This window comes from Oncorhynchus mykiss, chromosome 23 (genome assembly GCF_013265735.2).
Source record: "Oncorhynchus mykiss isolate Arlee chromosome 23, USDA_OmykA_1.1, whole genome shotgun sequence".
Taxonomy (NCBI): Eukaryota; Metazoa; Chordata; class Actinopteri; order Salmoniformes; family Salmonidae; genus Oncorhynchus; species Oncorhynchus mykiss.
This window is the reverse complement of record NC_048587.1, coordinates 40,178,715-40,195,137: the sequence shown is the minus strand read 5'-3', so window position 1 is coordinate 40,195,137 and position 16,423 is coordinate 40,178,715. Positions and strand designations below refer to the sequence as shown.

The window sequence follows — 16,423 nt, the reverse complement described above, 5'->3', positions numbered from 1 at the left end:
TTACTTATGATTGGCCAACAACAAGCAACACGCTCCACTCTCATGAAAAGCAAGAGAAGCAGCATAAAATATAAAATGCCTCTCTTTCTCTGCAGCAGTCACATTTGGATCTGTGCAGGCCCTTCCAGTCAAGTCAGTTAAAATTACACAATCCCAAAACCCGTGACAATCATATCAGATTCGACCCAGACCCGTAACATTATTTAGAATTCAGGATCCAGACCCACTCGGGTCCCGGATCGGGTCTCGGGTATTCGGGTACAGGTGGATCCATGAAGACCTCTAGAAGCAGGTCCAAGTCCAATCCACCTCTGAGGATCACTTGCTCCACACTGTCCCAGGTTCATCGATGTTGGACTTCAGCTCTGCGTCTGTCCGACTTTTTCCCAAGGATGGGCCCAGGAATGATGTGATAAAGGGCAGAAGGAGAAGATCGACTGCCATCCTCACTGATACACCTGTTACAGTAAGTGTGCCATGGAAGATGAGAAAATAAATTAAGTGAGACCAAAGGCCAAACCGAAGGCCAAGCGCAGCTTGAATGAGTGTGGCAAGGGCGCTCAAAAGAGAGCTAACCAGAAGCGTGCCAATATCAATGACACATGTCTCGTCTAAAAGGAGTTTTTGGGCTCCTCCAAGCCAGGGAGGTCTGGGTGCAGTGCCTGTTCTGCTTGGGAGGTCACACGAAGACTGCACTAAAAAAGAGCAGCCCATTTATCTCTGACACTTGTAAGGAAGAGTAGAACAAACACAAATGCAAGGGTTAGCTAAGGGTTTTTGTTCTACAGTGCTTCTATAATTCTTTTTTGAAATGGTTATTGTTCATGCACCTCTTATTGCCCTTTCGTTACTGCTGTTTAACCTGGCAGTACTTTTTCATTTAGGCCTTAACTAATTAGGCCTACCTTGAATAATTCTGACAAGAAAAGCTTGAGCGCAACTGATTGGTAAGGCATGATGGATTCAGGTAGAACAGTCATTGAAAATTATGAAAAACATCTCCTACTCCATTGCCATGAACGTGAATTAGGAAATAATGGTTAATATAGCTATAATGTAACCCATTTTAGTCTGATTCATATTGTAAGGCAACATGTGGATGTTATCTCATGGTTAATTTTCATATATATCGAACCTATGGCAATAACATCTGCTAAGCACGTGTATGTGACAAATATTATTAGATTTTATCTGATTACTCAAATCAACACAAACATGAAATTATGGCTGATAGTACATTTGTTGAAGGTAATATTATTACAAACCAGAAATAAGAGCCCTGAGAAGCTCTATCAAATACAAAAGATCTAAAAGTGTTACTTCTATCCCGACTGTTACGGTGAGTGAATGAGGACCCAAAAGCGAACTAACTTAAACAGAGCTTCTTTAATAACCAAACTGTGGTAGGCTCAGATAGACCGGCAGATTCCGACAGGACAGGACAAGGTTACAGCAAACATGACGATAGTCTGGCTCAGGCATGAAACACAACAAACAAGAATCCGACAAGGACAGGAACAAAAACAGAGAGAGATATAGGGGACTAATCAGAGGGAAAAGGGGAACAGGTGGGAGAAGGGGTGACGAGGTAGTCAAGAGGAGACAAGGAACAGCTGGGGGAAAGCGGGGGAGAAAAGGTAACCTAAGACGACCAGCAGAGGGAGACAGGGTGAAAGGAAAGGACAGAAAGACACAACATGACAATACATGACAGTACCCCCCCACTCACCGAGCGCCTCCTGGCGCACTCGAGGAGGAAACCTGGCGGCAACGGAGGAAATCCTCGATCAGCGCACGGTCCAGCACGTCCCGAGAGGGAACCCAACTCCTCTCCTCAGGACCGTACCCCTCCCAATCAACGAGGTACTGGTGACCACGGCCCCGAGGACGCATGTCCAAAATCCTGCGGACCCTGTAGATGGGTGCGCCCTCGACAAGGATGGGGGGGGGGGGGGGGGGAAGACGAGCGGGGGCGCGAAGAACGGGCTTAATACAGGAGACATGGAAGACCGGGTGGACGCGACGAAGGTATCGCGGAAGAAGAAGTCGAACTGCGACAGGATTAATGACCCGAGAAATACGGAACGGACCAATGAACCGCGGGGTCAACTTGCGAGAAGCCGTCTTAAGGGGAAGGTTCTGAGTGGAGAGCCAAACTCTCTGACCGCGACAATATCTAGGACTCTTAGTTCTACGCTTATTAGCAGCCCTCACAGTCTGCGTCCTATAACGGCAAAGTGCAGACCTGACCCTCTTCCAGGTGCGCTCGCAACGTTGGACAAAAGCCTGAGCGGAGGGGACGCTGGACTCGGCGAACTGAGATGAGAACAGCGGAGGCTGGTACCCGAGGCTACTCTGAAAAGGAGATAGCCCGGTCGCAGACGAAGGAAGTGAGTTGTGGGCGTATTCTGCCCAGGGGAGCTGTTCTGACCAAGACGCAGGGTTGCGAAAAGAAAGACTGCGTAAGATGCGACCAATAGTCTGATTGGCCCGTTCTGCTTGACCGTTAGACTGGGGGTGAAAGCCGGAAGAGAGACTGACGGAAGCCCCAATCAAACGGCAAAACTCCCTCCAAAATTGAGACGTGAATTGCGGACCTCTGTCCGAAACGACGTCTGACGGAAGGCCATGAATTCTGAAAACATTCTCGATGATGATTTGTGCCGTCTCTTTAGCAGAAGGAAGCTTAGCAAGGGGAATGAAATGAGCCGCCTTAGAGAACCTATCGACAACCGTAAGAATAACAGTCTTCCCCGCTGACGAAGGCAGTCCGGTGACAAAATCTAAGGCGATGTGAGACCACGGTCGAGAGGGAATGGGAAGCGGCCTGAGACGGCCGGCAGGAGGGGAGTTACCGGACTTAGTCTGCGCGCAGACCGAACAAGCAGCCACGAAACGACGCGTGTCATGCTCCCGGGTGGGCCACCAAAAACGCTGGCGAATGGAAGCAAGCGTACCCCGAACGCCAGGGTGGCCGGCTAACTTGGCAGAGTGAGCCCACTGAAGAACGGCCAGACGAGTAGGAACGGGAACGAAAAGAAGGTTCCTAGGACAAGCGCGCGGCGACGGAGTGTGAGTGAGCGCTTGCTTTACCTGCCTCTCAATTCCCCAGACAGTCAACCCGACAACACGCCCCTCAGGGAGAATCCCCTCGGGGTCAGTGGAGGCTACTGAAGAACTGAAGAGACGAGATAAAGCATCAGGCTTGGTGTTCTTAGAGCCCGGACGATAAGAAATCACGAACTCGAAACGAGCGAAAAACAGCGCCCAACGCGCCTGACGCGCATTAAGTCGTTTGGCAGAACGGATGTACTCAAGGTTCCTATGGTCAGTCCAAACGACAAAAGGAACGGTCGCCCCCTCCAACCACTGTCGCCATTCGCCTAGGGCTAACCGGATGGCGAGCAGTTCGCGGTTTCCCACATCATAGTTACGTTCCGACGGCGACAGGCGATGAGAAAAATACGCGCATGGGTGGACCTTGTCGTCAGAGAGGGAGCGCTGAGAAAGAATGGCTCCCACGCCCACCTCTGACGCGTCAACCTCGACAACGAACTGTCTAGAGACGTCAGGTGTAACAAGGATAGGAGCGGATGTAAAACGATTCTTGAGGAGATCAAAAGCTCCCTGGGCGGAAACGGACCACTTAAAGCACGTCTTGACAGAAGTAAGGGCTGTGAGAGGAGCTGCCACCTGACCGAAATTACGGATGAAACGACGATAGAAGTTCGCGAAGCCGAGAAAGCGCTGCAGCTCGACGCGTGACTTAGGGGCGGGCCAATCAATGACAGCTTGGACCTTAGCGGGATCCATCTTAATGCCTTCAGCGGAAATAACAGAACCGAGAAATGTGACGGAGGAGGCATGAAAAGTGCACTTCTCAGCCTTCACAAAAAGGCAATTCTCTAAAAGGCGCTGGAGGACACGTCGAACGTGCTGAAGATGAATCTGGAGTGACGGTGAAAAAATCAGGATATCGTCAAGGTAAACGAAAACAAAGATGTTCAGCATGTCTCTCAGGACATCATTGACTAATGCCTGAAAGACAGCTGGAGCGTTAGCGAGGCCGAAAGGAAGAACCCGGTATTCAAAGTGCCCTAACGCCGTCTTCCACTCGTCCCCCTCCCTGATGCGCACGAGATGGTAAGCGTTACGAAGGTCCAACTTAGTGAAAAACCTGGCTCCCTGCAGGATCTTGAAGGCTGAAGACATAAGAGGAAGCGGATAACGATTCTTAACTGTTATGTCATTCAGCCCTCAATAATCTATGCAGGGGCGCAGAGACCCGTCCTTCTTCTTGACAAAAAAAAACCCCGCTCCGGCGGGAGAGGAGGAGGGGACTATGGTACCGGCGTCAAGAGCTACAGACAAATAATCCTCGAGAGCCTTACGTTCGGGAGCCGACAGAGAGTATAGTCTACCCCGGGGGGGAGTGGTTCCCGGAAGGAGATCAATACTACAATCATACGACCGGTGTGGAGGAAGAGAGGTGGCCCTGGACCGACTGAACACCGTGCGCAGATCGTGATATTCCTCCGGCACCCCTGTCAAATCACCAGGCTCCTCCTGTGAAGAAGAGACAGAGGAAACAGGAGGGATAGCAGACATTAAACATTTCACATGACAAGAGACGTTCCAGGAGAGGATAGAATTACTAGACCAATTAATGGAAGGATTATGACAAACTAGCCAGGGATGGCCCAGTCAACAGGTGTAAAAGGTGAACGAAAAATCAAAAAAGAAATGGTTTCGCTATGATTACCAGAAACAGTGAGGGTTAAAGGTAGCGTCTCACGCTGAATCCTGGGGAGAGGACTACCATCCAGGGCGAACAAGGCCGTGGACTCCCTTAACTGTCTGAGAGGAATGTCATGTTCCCGAGCCCAGGTCTCGTCCATAAAACAGCCCTCCGCCCCAGAGTCTATTAAGGCACTGCAGGAAGCTGACGAACCGGTCCAGCGTAGATGGACCGACAAGGTAGTGCAGGATCTTGAAGGAGAGACAGGAGTAGTAGCGCTCACCAGTAGCCCTCCGCTTACTGATGAGCTCTGGCTTTTACTGGACATGAAGTGACAAAATGACCAGCAGAACCGCAATAGAGACAGAGGCGGTTGGTGATTCTCCGTTCCCTCTCCTTAGTCGAGATGCGGATACCTCCCAGCTGCATAGGCTCAGCTCCCGAGCCGGCAGAGGAAGATGGTAGTGATGCGGAGAGGGGGGCAACGGAGAACGCGAGCTCCTTTCCACGAGCTTGGTGACGAAGATCAACCCGTCGCTCAATGCGAATAGCGAGTTCAATCAGGGAATCCACGCTGGAAGGGACCTCCCGGGAGAGAATCTCATCCTTTACCTCTGCGCGGAGACCCTCCAGAAAACGAGCGAGCAAAGCCGGCTCGTTCCAGCCACTGGAGGCAGCAAGAGTGCGAAACTCAATAGAGTAGTCTGTTATGGATCGATTACCTTGACATAGGGAAGACAGGACCCTGGAAGCCTCCTCCCCAAAAACAGATCGATCAAAAACCCGTATCATCTCCTCCTTAAAGTCCTGATACTGGTTAGTACACTCAGCCCTTGCCTCCCAGATTGCCGTGCCCCACTCACGAGCCCGTCCAATAAGGAGAGATATGACGTAGGCGACACGAGCAGTGCTCCTGGAGTAAGTGTTGGGCTGGAGAGAAAACACAATATCACACTGGGTGAGGAACGAGCGGCATTCAGTGGGCTCCCCAGAGTAACACGGCGGGTTATTGATTCTGGGCTCCGGAGATTCGAAAGCCCTGGAAGTGGCCGGTGGATCGAGGCGGAGATGGTGAACCTGTTCTGTGAGGTTGGAGACTTGGGTGGCCAGGGTCTCAACGGCATGTCGAGCAGCAGACAATTCCTGCTCGTGTCTGCCTAGCATCGCTCCCTGGATCTCGACGGCTGAGTGGACAGGATCCGAAGTCGCTGGGTCCATTCTTGGTCGGATTCTTCTGTTACGGTGAGTGAATGAGGACCCAAAAGCGAACTAACTTAAACAGAGCTTCTTTAATAACCAAACTGTGGTAGGCTCAGATAGACCGGCAGATTCCGACAGGACAGGACAAGGTTACAGCAAACATGACGATAGTCTGGCTCAGGCATGAAACACAACAAACAAGAATCCGACAAGGACAGGAACAAAAACAGAGAGAGATATAGGGGACTAATCAGAGGGAAAAGGGGAACAGGTGGGAGAAGGGGTGACGAGGTAGTCAAGAGGAGACAAGGAACAGCTGGGGGAAAGCGGGGGAGAAAAGGTAACCTAAGACGACCAGCAGAGGGAGACAGGGTGAAAGGAAAGGACAGAAAGACACAACATGACAATACATGACACCGACTCTACCCTAATCTATTTTACCGTAACAAAAATGTTACTGCAATCTAATTTACAGTACCAAGTCAGATACTGTAATCTAATTTCCAGTTCTAATTACAATTACAGCATATAATTGTAATTACCAAATGCCATATAACTCAGTTGAAAGGTTTAAAGACATTTACATTTTGGTTATTTAGTGGGCGCTCTTGTCCTTTGCAATTTACAATTGGTGTATTCAACCAAGGTTAATTAATAAAACACAGATCACTGTCATAGCAAGTAAAACATCTCTGTAACCATTACTGAAAATGTTGTTTAAGTTAAGGATACACTGGTATTCAAAATAATTTGAAGGTATGCGTCGAAATCGTAGAGCGGTGTACTTCAAAGCCGTGTGCCGAAGCCTGTATCACTTTATCAGAAGCACGTGATCAATGATGTCTGAAGCATTGTTTCGTCTAACAACCAACTGATTGGTTTGGTATTGGTTTCGGTAGAAGACAAAAAAGCTACGCTGTGCATGCGCTATGGAGTGTGGGACATCATCTATAATAATTTGTCTGCTCTGAATTCTTTTGACATGCAGGTGCCACTAGTGTAAACTTTGTTGATCATACTTCTGTATATTTCTGGCCCTTCCTTGGACACTGTGCTATCTAACCTCCAAACGAGCTTCAATGCCATACAACACTCCTTCCGTGGCCTCCAACGCTAGTAAAACCAAATGCATGCTTTTCAACCGTTCGCTGCCTGCACGGGCACGCCCGACTAGCATCACCACCCTGGATGGTTCCGACCTAGAATATGTGGACATCTATAAGTACCTAGGTGTCTGGCTAGACTGTAAACTTTCCTTCCAGACTCATATCAAACATCCCCAATCCAAAATCAAATCTAGAATTGGCTTTCTAATTCGCAAAACAAAGCCTCCTTCACTCACGCCGCCAAACTTACCCTAGTAAAACTGACTATCCTACCGATCCTCGACTTCGGCGATGTCATCTACAAAATGGCTTCCAATACTCTACTCAGCAAACTGGATGCAGTTTATCATAGTGCCATCCGCTTTGTTACTAAAGCACCTTATACTACCCACCACTGTGACCTGTATGCTCTAGTCGGCTGGCCCTCGCTACATATTCGTCGCCAGACCCACCGGCTCCAGGTCATCTACAAGTCCATGCTAGGTAAAGCTCCGCCTTGGTTCACTGGTCACAATGGCAACACCTACCCGTAGCACGCGCTCCAGCAGGTGTATCTCACTGATCATCCCTAAAGCCAACACCTCATTTGTCCGCCTTTCCTTCCAGTTCTCTGCTGCCTGTGACTGGAACGAATTGCAAAAATCGTTGAAGTTGGAGACTTTTATCTCCCTCACCAACTTTAAACATCTGCTATCTCAGCAGCTACCCGATCGCTGCAGCTGTACATAGTCCATCGGTAAATAGCCCACCCAATTTACCTACCTCATCCCCATACTGTTTTTATTTATTTACTTTTCTGCTCTTTTGCACACCAGTATCTCTACCTGCACATGACCATCTGATCATTTATCACTCCAGTGTTAATCTGCTAAATTGTAATTATTCGCCTACCTCCTCATGCCTTTTGCACACAATGTATATAAAAAAATTATACTGTGTTATTGACTTGTTTATTGTTTACTCCATGTGTAACTCTGTGTTGCTGTCTGTTCACACTGCTATGCTTTATCTTGGCCAGGTTGCAGTTGTAAATGAGAACTTGTTCTCAACTAGCCTACCTGGTTAAATAAAGGTGAAATAAATAAATAAATAAAAAAATGTAAAGCCTCAAGTAAAGAACCTATTTTCAACACAATTGTCTGGAAAGCCTCAATGCTTCAGGAAGCTTTGTTTCCCCACCACTAATGAATACTATGTGTTTTATATCACTTGCACTTCTATGGGCCTAAACAAAGGCTTTGAAATTGGCTGTGATTACAGGGCAAAACAGATCAAATGATCATGGTTAAATATTCAACCATTAAACGTTTAAGACCTGCTGCCACTCGGATCAGTCCCCTATATAAATGTAATTCTTAGGGAACTACTACACATATCACTTAAATTGGTACAGGACTCTCAACAAATATGGCCACTTACAAAGCATGCCTTAAAATATGTTAACGAATCAAAAAAAATGTACCTTACACGGGCTAATTGAGTAACTGCAGTGACTGATATAACAAGAGAAAACTGCTGATACACAACCACATTTCAAAATTGCACCTTGTGTATTCTAGTATTCTAACACTCAACAGTACGTTGAGACTGCCAATTGAGTTCCTAAATATATATATTTTTTACTTTGTTGAGGCCGTGGGGCCCTAAGCGGTCGACTCGACTAGGGCCGGCCCTGAGCACCATATAATGTTCCACATATTTTTGTTCCTTCTCTCCCATTTGTATGGCTGTGCTGGGATGCTGATGGCTAGGTTGAAGATTACATATATTTTCGACCAAGGCTGATGGCTATCTGTGCTGAGTGTGCTCATGCTCTCCATGCTCTTCTTGCCCCAAAGAACAAATCTAATGGCTACCCATGACGTCATGCACAAATCTGGACAATGGGGTCTGCTATGGGTTTTGCTCAGTACAATTCAGCAGGCAAGCAGTTCCCACTGGACCTTCCCCAAACGTGGGAATTAATCACTGCCATGCAATGCAAAGTTGCGTAATTATATTTATCTATCAAGTCAAATGTATATTTTACATTTAGAAAGAAATAGATAAACAATCAACTTAGGCAACACAGAAATATTGATAGGCAATTCGACAATAAATGTATAGGCCTGTTTTGTGTTAGAACATGATACACACTGGTAGCATCCCAATAGCTAGTCTCGTGTAGCCAAACTTCCAAAATCAACTTTTTTGTCTCCTCATGCAGTAGTAATAAAAGCCCAGTGCACTAATTCTGTTGAAAACAATATTTTCTAAAAAAACTCAAACAAATTTGTATTCTGATTTATCAGGGGGAGCTTCAGCACCCGCACTTCTCGCGGCTATGGTTGTTGGGGAAGCCTAGATCACAAAGTGTCATTGTAACCGATGTGAAATGGCTAGCTAGTCAGCGGGCTGCGCACTAATAGGTGACGGTGACGTCACTCGCTCTAAGACCTTGAAGTAGTTGTCGCATGAAAATCTCTTGCCAATTGAAAGAAAACCTACTGTAGCTAGAGTTACACGAACCAGACAGTTTTCACAATTATATGCAGCAACATAGTAGTGAGTAGTGAGTAGTGAGACTCCAAGTTTACTTCGATATGATGGTTATTATATAAGTATTTGCGCATAAGGCGTTCCACTACCATTTCTCGAATCATTCATTTTACTAACACAAAAATGTACTGTTTCCATCACAGCTGCCGTGATTTAAAAAAAATATGGTATGCTTTACTGGCATAAAAACTGGATGGAAACGTGGGTTCTGTTGTTATTTTAATCTTGACACCGTCAGTTAGCATTCTAACTGTTCTGCCACTCCAATCCGCTACGGCGCGCTGTAGTTCCAAGAGGGAGTAGTTATTAACCCGCCTACCAGCCAACACAAAAAGGAAGCTCCTGAGCCGCCATTTCATGTGCGAGCAGCTAAGAGAAAGGGGTGAGTTTAGCATACAAATCAGCAAAACAAAAACAAATTTAGTCTAGAATAACGATTTTAATCTTCGTCTGGCTGTCTCATTTTGAGGAGCAAAGATGAGCTACGGAAGGCCTCCGCCCGATGTCGAGGGTATGTCCTCGCTCAAAGTGGACAATCTCACGTACCGGACCTCGCCTGAGACCCTACGCCGAGTTTTCGAGAAGTATGGCCGGGTGGGAGACGTGTACATCCCCCGCGATCGGTACACTAAGGAGAGCCGTGGTTTCGCCTTTGTGAGGTTCCACGATAAGCGCGACGCTGAAGACGCGATGGACGCCATGGACGGGGCCTTGCTCGATGGGCGGGAACTGCGAGTGCAGATGGCGCGATATGGCCGTCCACCAGACTCCCACTTCGGGCGCCGAGGCGGCAGTGGACCCCCAAGGAGGCATGGAGGCTACGGGCGCAGGAGCAGAAGGTAAGCTCTGATTCCAGTTTTAGTTAAATTTAGTAGAACATTGTAGTTGGCCAATTGTAATCTTGATGTAACTACAATATACTGGCCAATTTCAGCTAAATGTGCAATGGTATTTACTTTAGCTAGCTAGTTTAACTTTTTATAGTTAACGTAGCTAGTTAGTAGCAAATAGGCCAGTTGATGGCGATAATGAGGTATTTCATTTTACCAATCCAAAGGCAATGTATTCAGCGGCTATACACATCCCCGTGGACCGATTTTGTAGATAGAATATTCTCCATTCAGGCTGCAAATGTGTTGATTTCCTCAACTCTATTTAATGGCGAGAAGGCGGGTAAAGAGGAGCTAAAATCTTTGTGGCCTGAATGGAAAATGTTCTGTAAAAAACAGACAGCGGGTGATATAGCCAGCTAACTTAAACTCACCCCATTCCGTACAAATGTGCGCAACCGCAACATTCAAACGAGGCTACAAAGAAAACTAATGGGACTGTAGCGACTGTGTTGTCTTCAAAATCGGGGGTGTGAATTTGTTTTCTATTCAAGTGTTGATCGACATGGTAATGGCTCATAGTATTGGAGAAAAGTTGGGGGAAAAAACGGACCCTCTGTTACGTCTAGACGTGTCATGTCGTAACGTACACCACGCATAAAGCAACTATTTCGGTCTTACAATCTCTCTCCACCAGGTGTAGCACTTCTCTCATCCTTTAAAAACAAGAAATGGACAGTGACGGGGATAAGGGGGGATACCTAGTCATTTTTTGCGTCATCATTGCATGCAATCAGCATTCTCAAAGCCGCTGTTTACTTCTAAGATCACTTTAGCACCGCCCTAAAAACCCGATTCAAATTTGACACAAACCTTTAAATAGGTATGTAATGACACATTAGATAAACTCTTTATAGTGTTTTATTTACATTTTAGAGGCGATAAGGTGATACGTTGGACAGATCGAGTGGAAAAAAGCAATTTTCCCACACATCTCTCCTTCTCACTACGCATTAGTTTCTCTTCCCCACCCGCCATTTTTTTTTTAAAAGACCAGACGGGGCTCATTGCCTGCTTGAATTATGCCAAAACAGGCATTGTTTAGGTCATGTAATTGATTCTGTTGGACAGGGGAGAAATTGTGCTTTACAATGGTATTGACATCACAGTTGATCTGGAAGTATTGTGTTTTTGGGGCGCTAAAATAAGGGCAATTGTACAGACAAAGGTGATGTATGAGTTTACGTGAGTTTACATTACATAAATTCCCATTGGATGGTAAGATGAAGCAACATGATATCGCCATTTGCCGGCCTTTGGGCTAGTTAGCTAGCTACTACGTTATCAGTTGAGTTTGCAAGCTGCCATCGCAAAATCTAATTAGTCAATAAAAAACAGACTTGTATGAACCAAGTTGCAGTTATTTTTATCTAACTAAACATTGTTCCATTTTCTTCTGACCCTCCCCAGTCGTTCGGCCAGCCCCCGCCGGCGAAGACACAGCCGTTCCCGAAGCAGGAACCGCAGTCGTGGCCGTGACTACAGCCGCTCACGGTCTCGTTCCTACTCTAGATCCCGTTCCAAGTCCCGCACACCCCGCAAGAGCAAGTCCCCATCCCGATCAAGGTCCCGCAGCCGCACCCCGGCTTCTAACAGAGGCTCACGGTCGAGGTCCAAGAGCATGCCCAAATCCCCCGATGACAACGGAACCGAGTCTTAGTAACAACAGTTCCAAGCCAGACCCAGTAAGACGGTACACAGGGCATGGGAGAATTGGGGTGACCATCAGACAGCCACATATGTTTGAGTCATAGAGATAGTTATAGGATGCCGCGTTGCGTCTGTCCTGTTATGGCGTCTGTGAGAGTATGTGCAGTGCCATTGAGGCCATCTCCATACATTTTTATTCTACTATGAGTTGGTAAACAAACTGAACGGTTGGTGATTTACTGCCACCTGCAGTTATGGAATGTTTGCTCACTAGTATAATTAATTTGCTGTTGACCTGGATGGAATTATGTTTTATTTTATTTTACCTTTATTTAACTAGGCAAGTCAGTTAAGAACAAATTCTTAACTGGGCTGAGGTATCCTTAAACCTTAGGAAGTCCCACCCCGTTGACTACAAAGTGATACAATTCCTCAATGGTGTTGCCCATGCTAAAACTGGCTTCTGGGCACTAGTCTGTCTATGGTTTGAGTATAGTTTGCTGAATGTAGGGCACATAATTATGTAAGGAACAATTATAGGAACTCTATGGTAGGACAGGTTCAATTCAATTGCAGTTGGACAGTGTTCTGCAACCTTAATAGTCCTTTGAATATTAGTGTTTAGTAACCAGAGTTGCAGTGTACCCGTCAGTACTTCAGAATCCTGACCCTGGAATTTTACTTGGTGTTGTAGAGGAAACTGGAAATGTAAGGAGTGTACAAAACAAATGACAAGTTGTGTGTAGAACGTGCAAGCGACACAAAGTAAAGTCAGGAAATAGAGATGGATACCTGCAGTGCACACTGAATGTGCCCACAGATCTAATCAACAGTGTGTGGGTGTCTGCCAATGTTTTATCCCCAAACAGTCACATCAGCTAACATTGGGGTGGATGTTATCTGCAGGTCAGGGGTATAGTTGGCCAAAATTGTTTACAACATTTATCAAATGTGCCAGGGCCTATATCATTTTTTTTGAGATGGGGTATATTTGTTGCGGGGTGCTAAAATCAAACATTCGTTTACCTAAATGTGGAATTCTCTTCTCCAAGCTGCGGTGTCCTGTTGTCAAACCGAGAGGGTGTGGCAGATGGCAGTGTAAGAGCAGTTAGTGTGTTGTGACGCGACCTGCCTGAGGCTGTTGGTGGGGGGCGATGGCGGTTGCTATGGAGCAGGTCGTCACTGGCGGTGCGGTGGTCCGTGCTGTCAGTTGGTGAGGTACTGTATGTTCACAGGACCACAGACAGAATGCTGCTGGCTGTACCGCTCTGTGTCTGGTGTCACTGGTGCAGGAGGGAGGACCCCAAGGTTTGTTGTCCAATAAATGCCTGAGTAAAAATAAGAACAAATTGAGTGGTGGGTGGGGGGGTCCTTGTAGTGAGAAGACATCCCACGTTGTTAGGAACTCTGTTCTATGCCAGTAACGTGGACAACTGACGAGCCCTCAATGGAATGGTTAAAAGGGGGTGTTTTCTATCCGATTTTAGATTGAGAACAGTTGATTGTCTAGTTGTGTCAAGCTAGCAACCTACCCTTTGACCTCCACTAATGCAGCTTGTCTTGTTTTCTTTCCAGATGTCAGACGATTGAGACTTCTTCTCTGTGGACGTCAACCAGAGCTTAAGTCTGCCAGTGGACACCTCTCTACGCCTAACAGAATACTGACCAAAAGGTTGTGACTTGGTCTAAAATGTTTCAGTTGCCCAGAAATAGACTACTATATATTTACCAATGCGTGTAATGCCGTTGACTAGAGTGAAGGACATGTTTTGAGGTTAACTGTATTTTGTCCCATTGTTAGTGCAGGTTTGTTGCATATTAATTTGATTTAAACTTTTATGAAGTAGCCCCCCCCCTCTTTTTTAAAAATGAATTGAAGCCCTTATTTAGTAGTCTAATTCTCTACAGAAGTATTCCCGTATTGAGTTACTGCTGTTCTTCTTTTGGAGAGTTGAATTTAGCAGTTACCCTAAACCAGCAACATGTAGAGGGAAACCATATAAGCCAAAATTGTATAAAAAATATGTAACATTTTACGTAATTCTCTAACCTAACTAGGAGTGCAGATAGTTTTTTCTATTTTTATGTATGTACACCAAACATTAGGAACACCTTCCTAATATTGAGTTGCACCTCCCTCTTTGCCCTGGTGTTGAAAGCGTTCCGCAGGGATGCTGGCCCATATAGACTCCAATGCTTGCCACAGTTGTCCAGTTGGCTGGATCTCCTCTGGGTGATGAACCATTCTTGATACACACGGGGAGCTGTTGAGCATTAAAACCCCAGCAGCTTTGCAGTTCTTGACACAAACCTGTGTGCCTGGCACCTACTATCATACCCTGTTCAAGGGCACTTCAATATTTTATCTTGCGCATTCACCCTCTGAACGGCACACATACACAATCCATGTCACAATGCTTAAAAATCCTTCTTTAACCCATCTCCTCCCCTTCTTCTACACTGATTGAAGTTTATTTAGCAAGTGACACCAATGAGGGATCATACTTTCACCTGGTCAGTCTGTCATGGAAAGAGCAGGTGTTCTTAATGTTTACTGTACTCAGTGTATATTGTTGATACTTTTTTTTGTCTCTGGTATGCATTTACTTAATCCCCTCTTGTGTCATCTTTTGTGCACTAGGCGCAGTTGTGTAGCAGTTGAGTATTGCTGGTTAGCTGTTAAGGTGCGATGCAGTGCTGATGGTGAGGTGGCAGTGCTGTGGCTGGCGGGGGTGTTGCGGTGCCCGGTGAGTGCCCGGTGCAGTTGCCGCCCTGCTATCGACTTGGTGCTGCTGCCGTTTGCCTGGTTCTGGTCTGTAAGAATAAATCAATCACTGCTGTGGTGGCAGATCTGATCATCCCATCTCTCTCCCTCTGTTGTCTTATGGTCTCTTACCATTGTGGATGTACCAATACTATTCTCTTCCTCCCCTCTTTCTTCATCCCTAGCCTGGTGGAACCAGTCTGATCATTGTATTATCCTACACACACACACACACACACCCCCCCCCCCCCCAACTGTGCTTTAGTCCTCTGTTGTGAGCTGGTTGTATCCACTGATGGAAGAGTCTGTTATGGCTCGAAAGAGGAGGGTTGGATAAAGGGCATCCCACTAGCTTGATAAATTAGTCTCATTATTCTTTTGTGAACCCTCACAAGATGTCTTGTAAATGATCCAGGTGAAGGCTAATAAAAATGTCAAATTTGTTTTGTTGTGGACTGTTATTTGAGCAGATCTTGCAAGAGCCTGGTCTATAATGGCAGCTTTGTTCCTTCAAAGTTAGCCAAGACACAAATAAAATAATTTATTGGGCCAATACATTTTTTTGTAACCATAATCCTTGAGTTAATAAAGCCGAATACAAACATGGTCTCTTGGGTAAGGTGAGAGCGCCAACATGAACGTCTGTGGTGGGAAAAGTACCCAATTGACTAAAAGTGGCAGGCCACACCTGCCCAGGATCGGTTCACCTGAACATCACACCAGGTACAGGATGGCAACAACTGTCCAAGTTACATCAGGAACGCACAATCCCTCCATCGGTGCTCAAGACTGTCCGCAATAGACAGAGAGAAGCTGGACAGGGCGTGTAGGCCTGTTGTAAAGGCAGGTCCTCACCAGACATCACCGGCAACAACATCGCCTATGGGCACAAACCCACTGTCGCTGGACTGGCAAAAAGTGCTCTTCACTGACGAGTCACGGTTTTGTCTCACCAGGGGTGATGGTCGGATTCGCGTTTATCGAAGGAATGAACGTTACACTGAGGCCTGTACTCTGGAATGGGATTGGTGTGAAGGGTCCGTTGTGGTCTGGGGCGGTGTGTCACAGCATCATCGGACTGATCTTGTCATTGCAGGCAATCTCAACACTGCGTTACAGGGAAGACCTGACATGACCCCAGCCGTACTGCTCGTTCTGTGCGTGAATTCCTGGAAGACAGGAATGTCAGTGTTCTGCCATGGCCAGCGAAGAGCCTGGATCTCAGTTCCATTGAGCACGTCTGGGACCTGTTGGAAAGGAGGCTGAGGGCTCGGGCCACCCCCCCCCCCCCCCAGAAATGTCTGGGAACTTGCAGGTGCCTTGGTGGAAGAGTGGGGTAACATCTCACAGCAAGAACGGGCAAATCTGATGCAGTCCATGAGGAGGAGATGTACTGCAGTACTTAATGCAGCTGGTGGCCACACCAGATACTGTCTGTTACTTTGTTCAGGGACACATTATTCCATTTGTTAGTCACATGTCTGTGGAACTTGTTCAGTTTGTCTCAGTTGTTGAATCTTATGTTCATACAAATATT

The 16,423-nt window shown here is 46.6% G+C and overlaps 1 protein-coding gene across 6 annotated transcripts; it reads left to right on the top strand.

The window, feature by feature from the left end:
* The first annotated feature begins 9,914 nt into the window (after positions 1–9,914).
* On the top strand, positions 9,915–15,329 carry srsf2a (serine and arginine rich splicing factor 2a). Of its 6 annotated transcripts, none has more exons than XR_002470366.2 (4): positions 9,915–10,421; positions 11,883–12,157; positions 13,175–13,794; positions 14,764–15,329. XR_002470366.2 is itself a non-coding variant. In XM_021581015.2 (3 exons), exons 1-2 carry the CDS (start codon positions 10,060–10,062, stop codon positions 12,130–12,132), a joined length of 612 nt encoding a protein of 203 aa, XP_021436690.1. In that variant the 5' UTR covers positions 9,915–10,059; the 3' UTR covers positions 12,133–12,157; positions 13,175–15,329. The 6 variants fall into 6 exon arrangements, 3 of the variants coding, with proteins under 3 accessions (XP_021436690.1, XP_021436691.1, XP_021436689.1); XR_002470367.2 differs by having other exon boundaries at positions 11,883–12,165; positions 13,698–13,794; XR_002470365.2 differs by having other exon boundaries at positions 9,916–10,421; positions 13,698–13,794.
* Positions 15,330–16,423: the final 1,094 nt, after the last annotated feature.

What these genes read in the sequence shown, in the direction of transcription:
- srsf2a (XM_021581015.2), top strand. Translation starts at nt 10,060, where the DNA reads ATGAGCTACGGAAGGCCTCCGCCCGATGTCGAGGGTATGTCCTCGCTC. An exon ending in TACGGGCGCAGGAGCAGAAG is followed by an intron (nt 10,422 to 11,882) that starts GTAAGCTCTGAT and finishes GACCCTCCCCAG; the next exon opens with TCGTTCGGCCAGCCCCCGCC.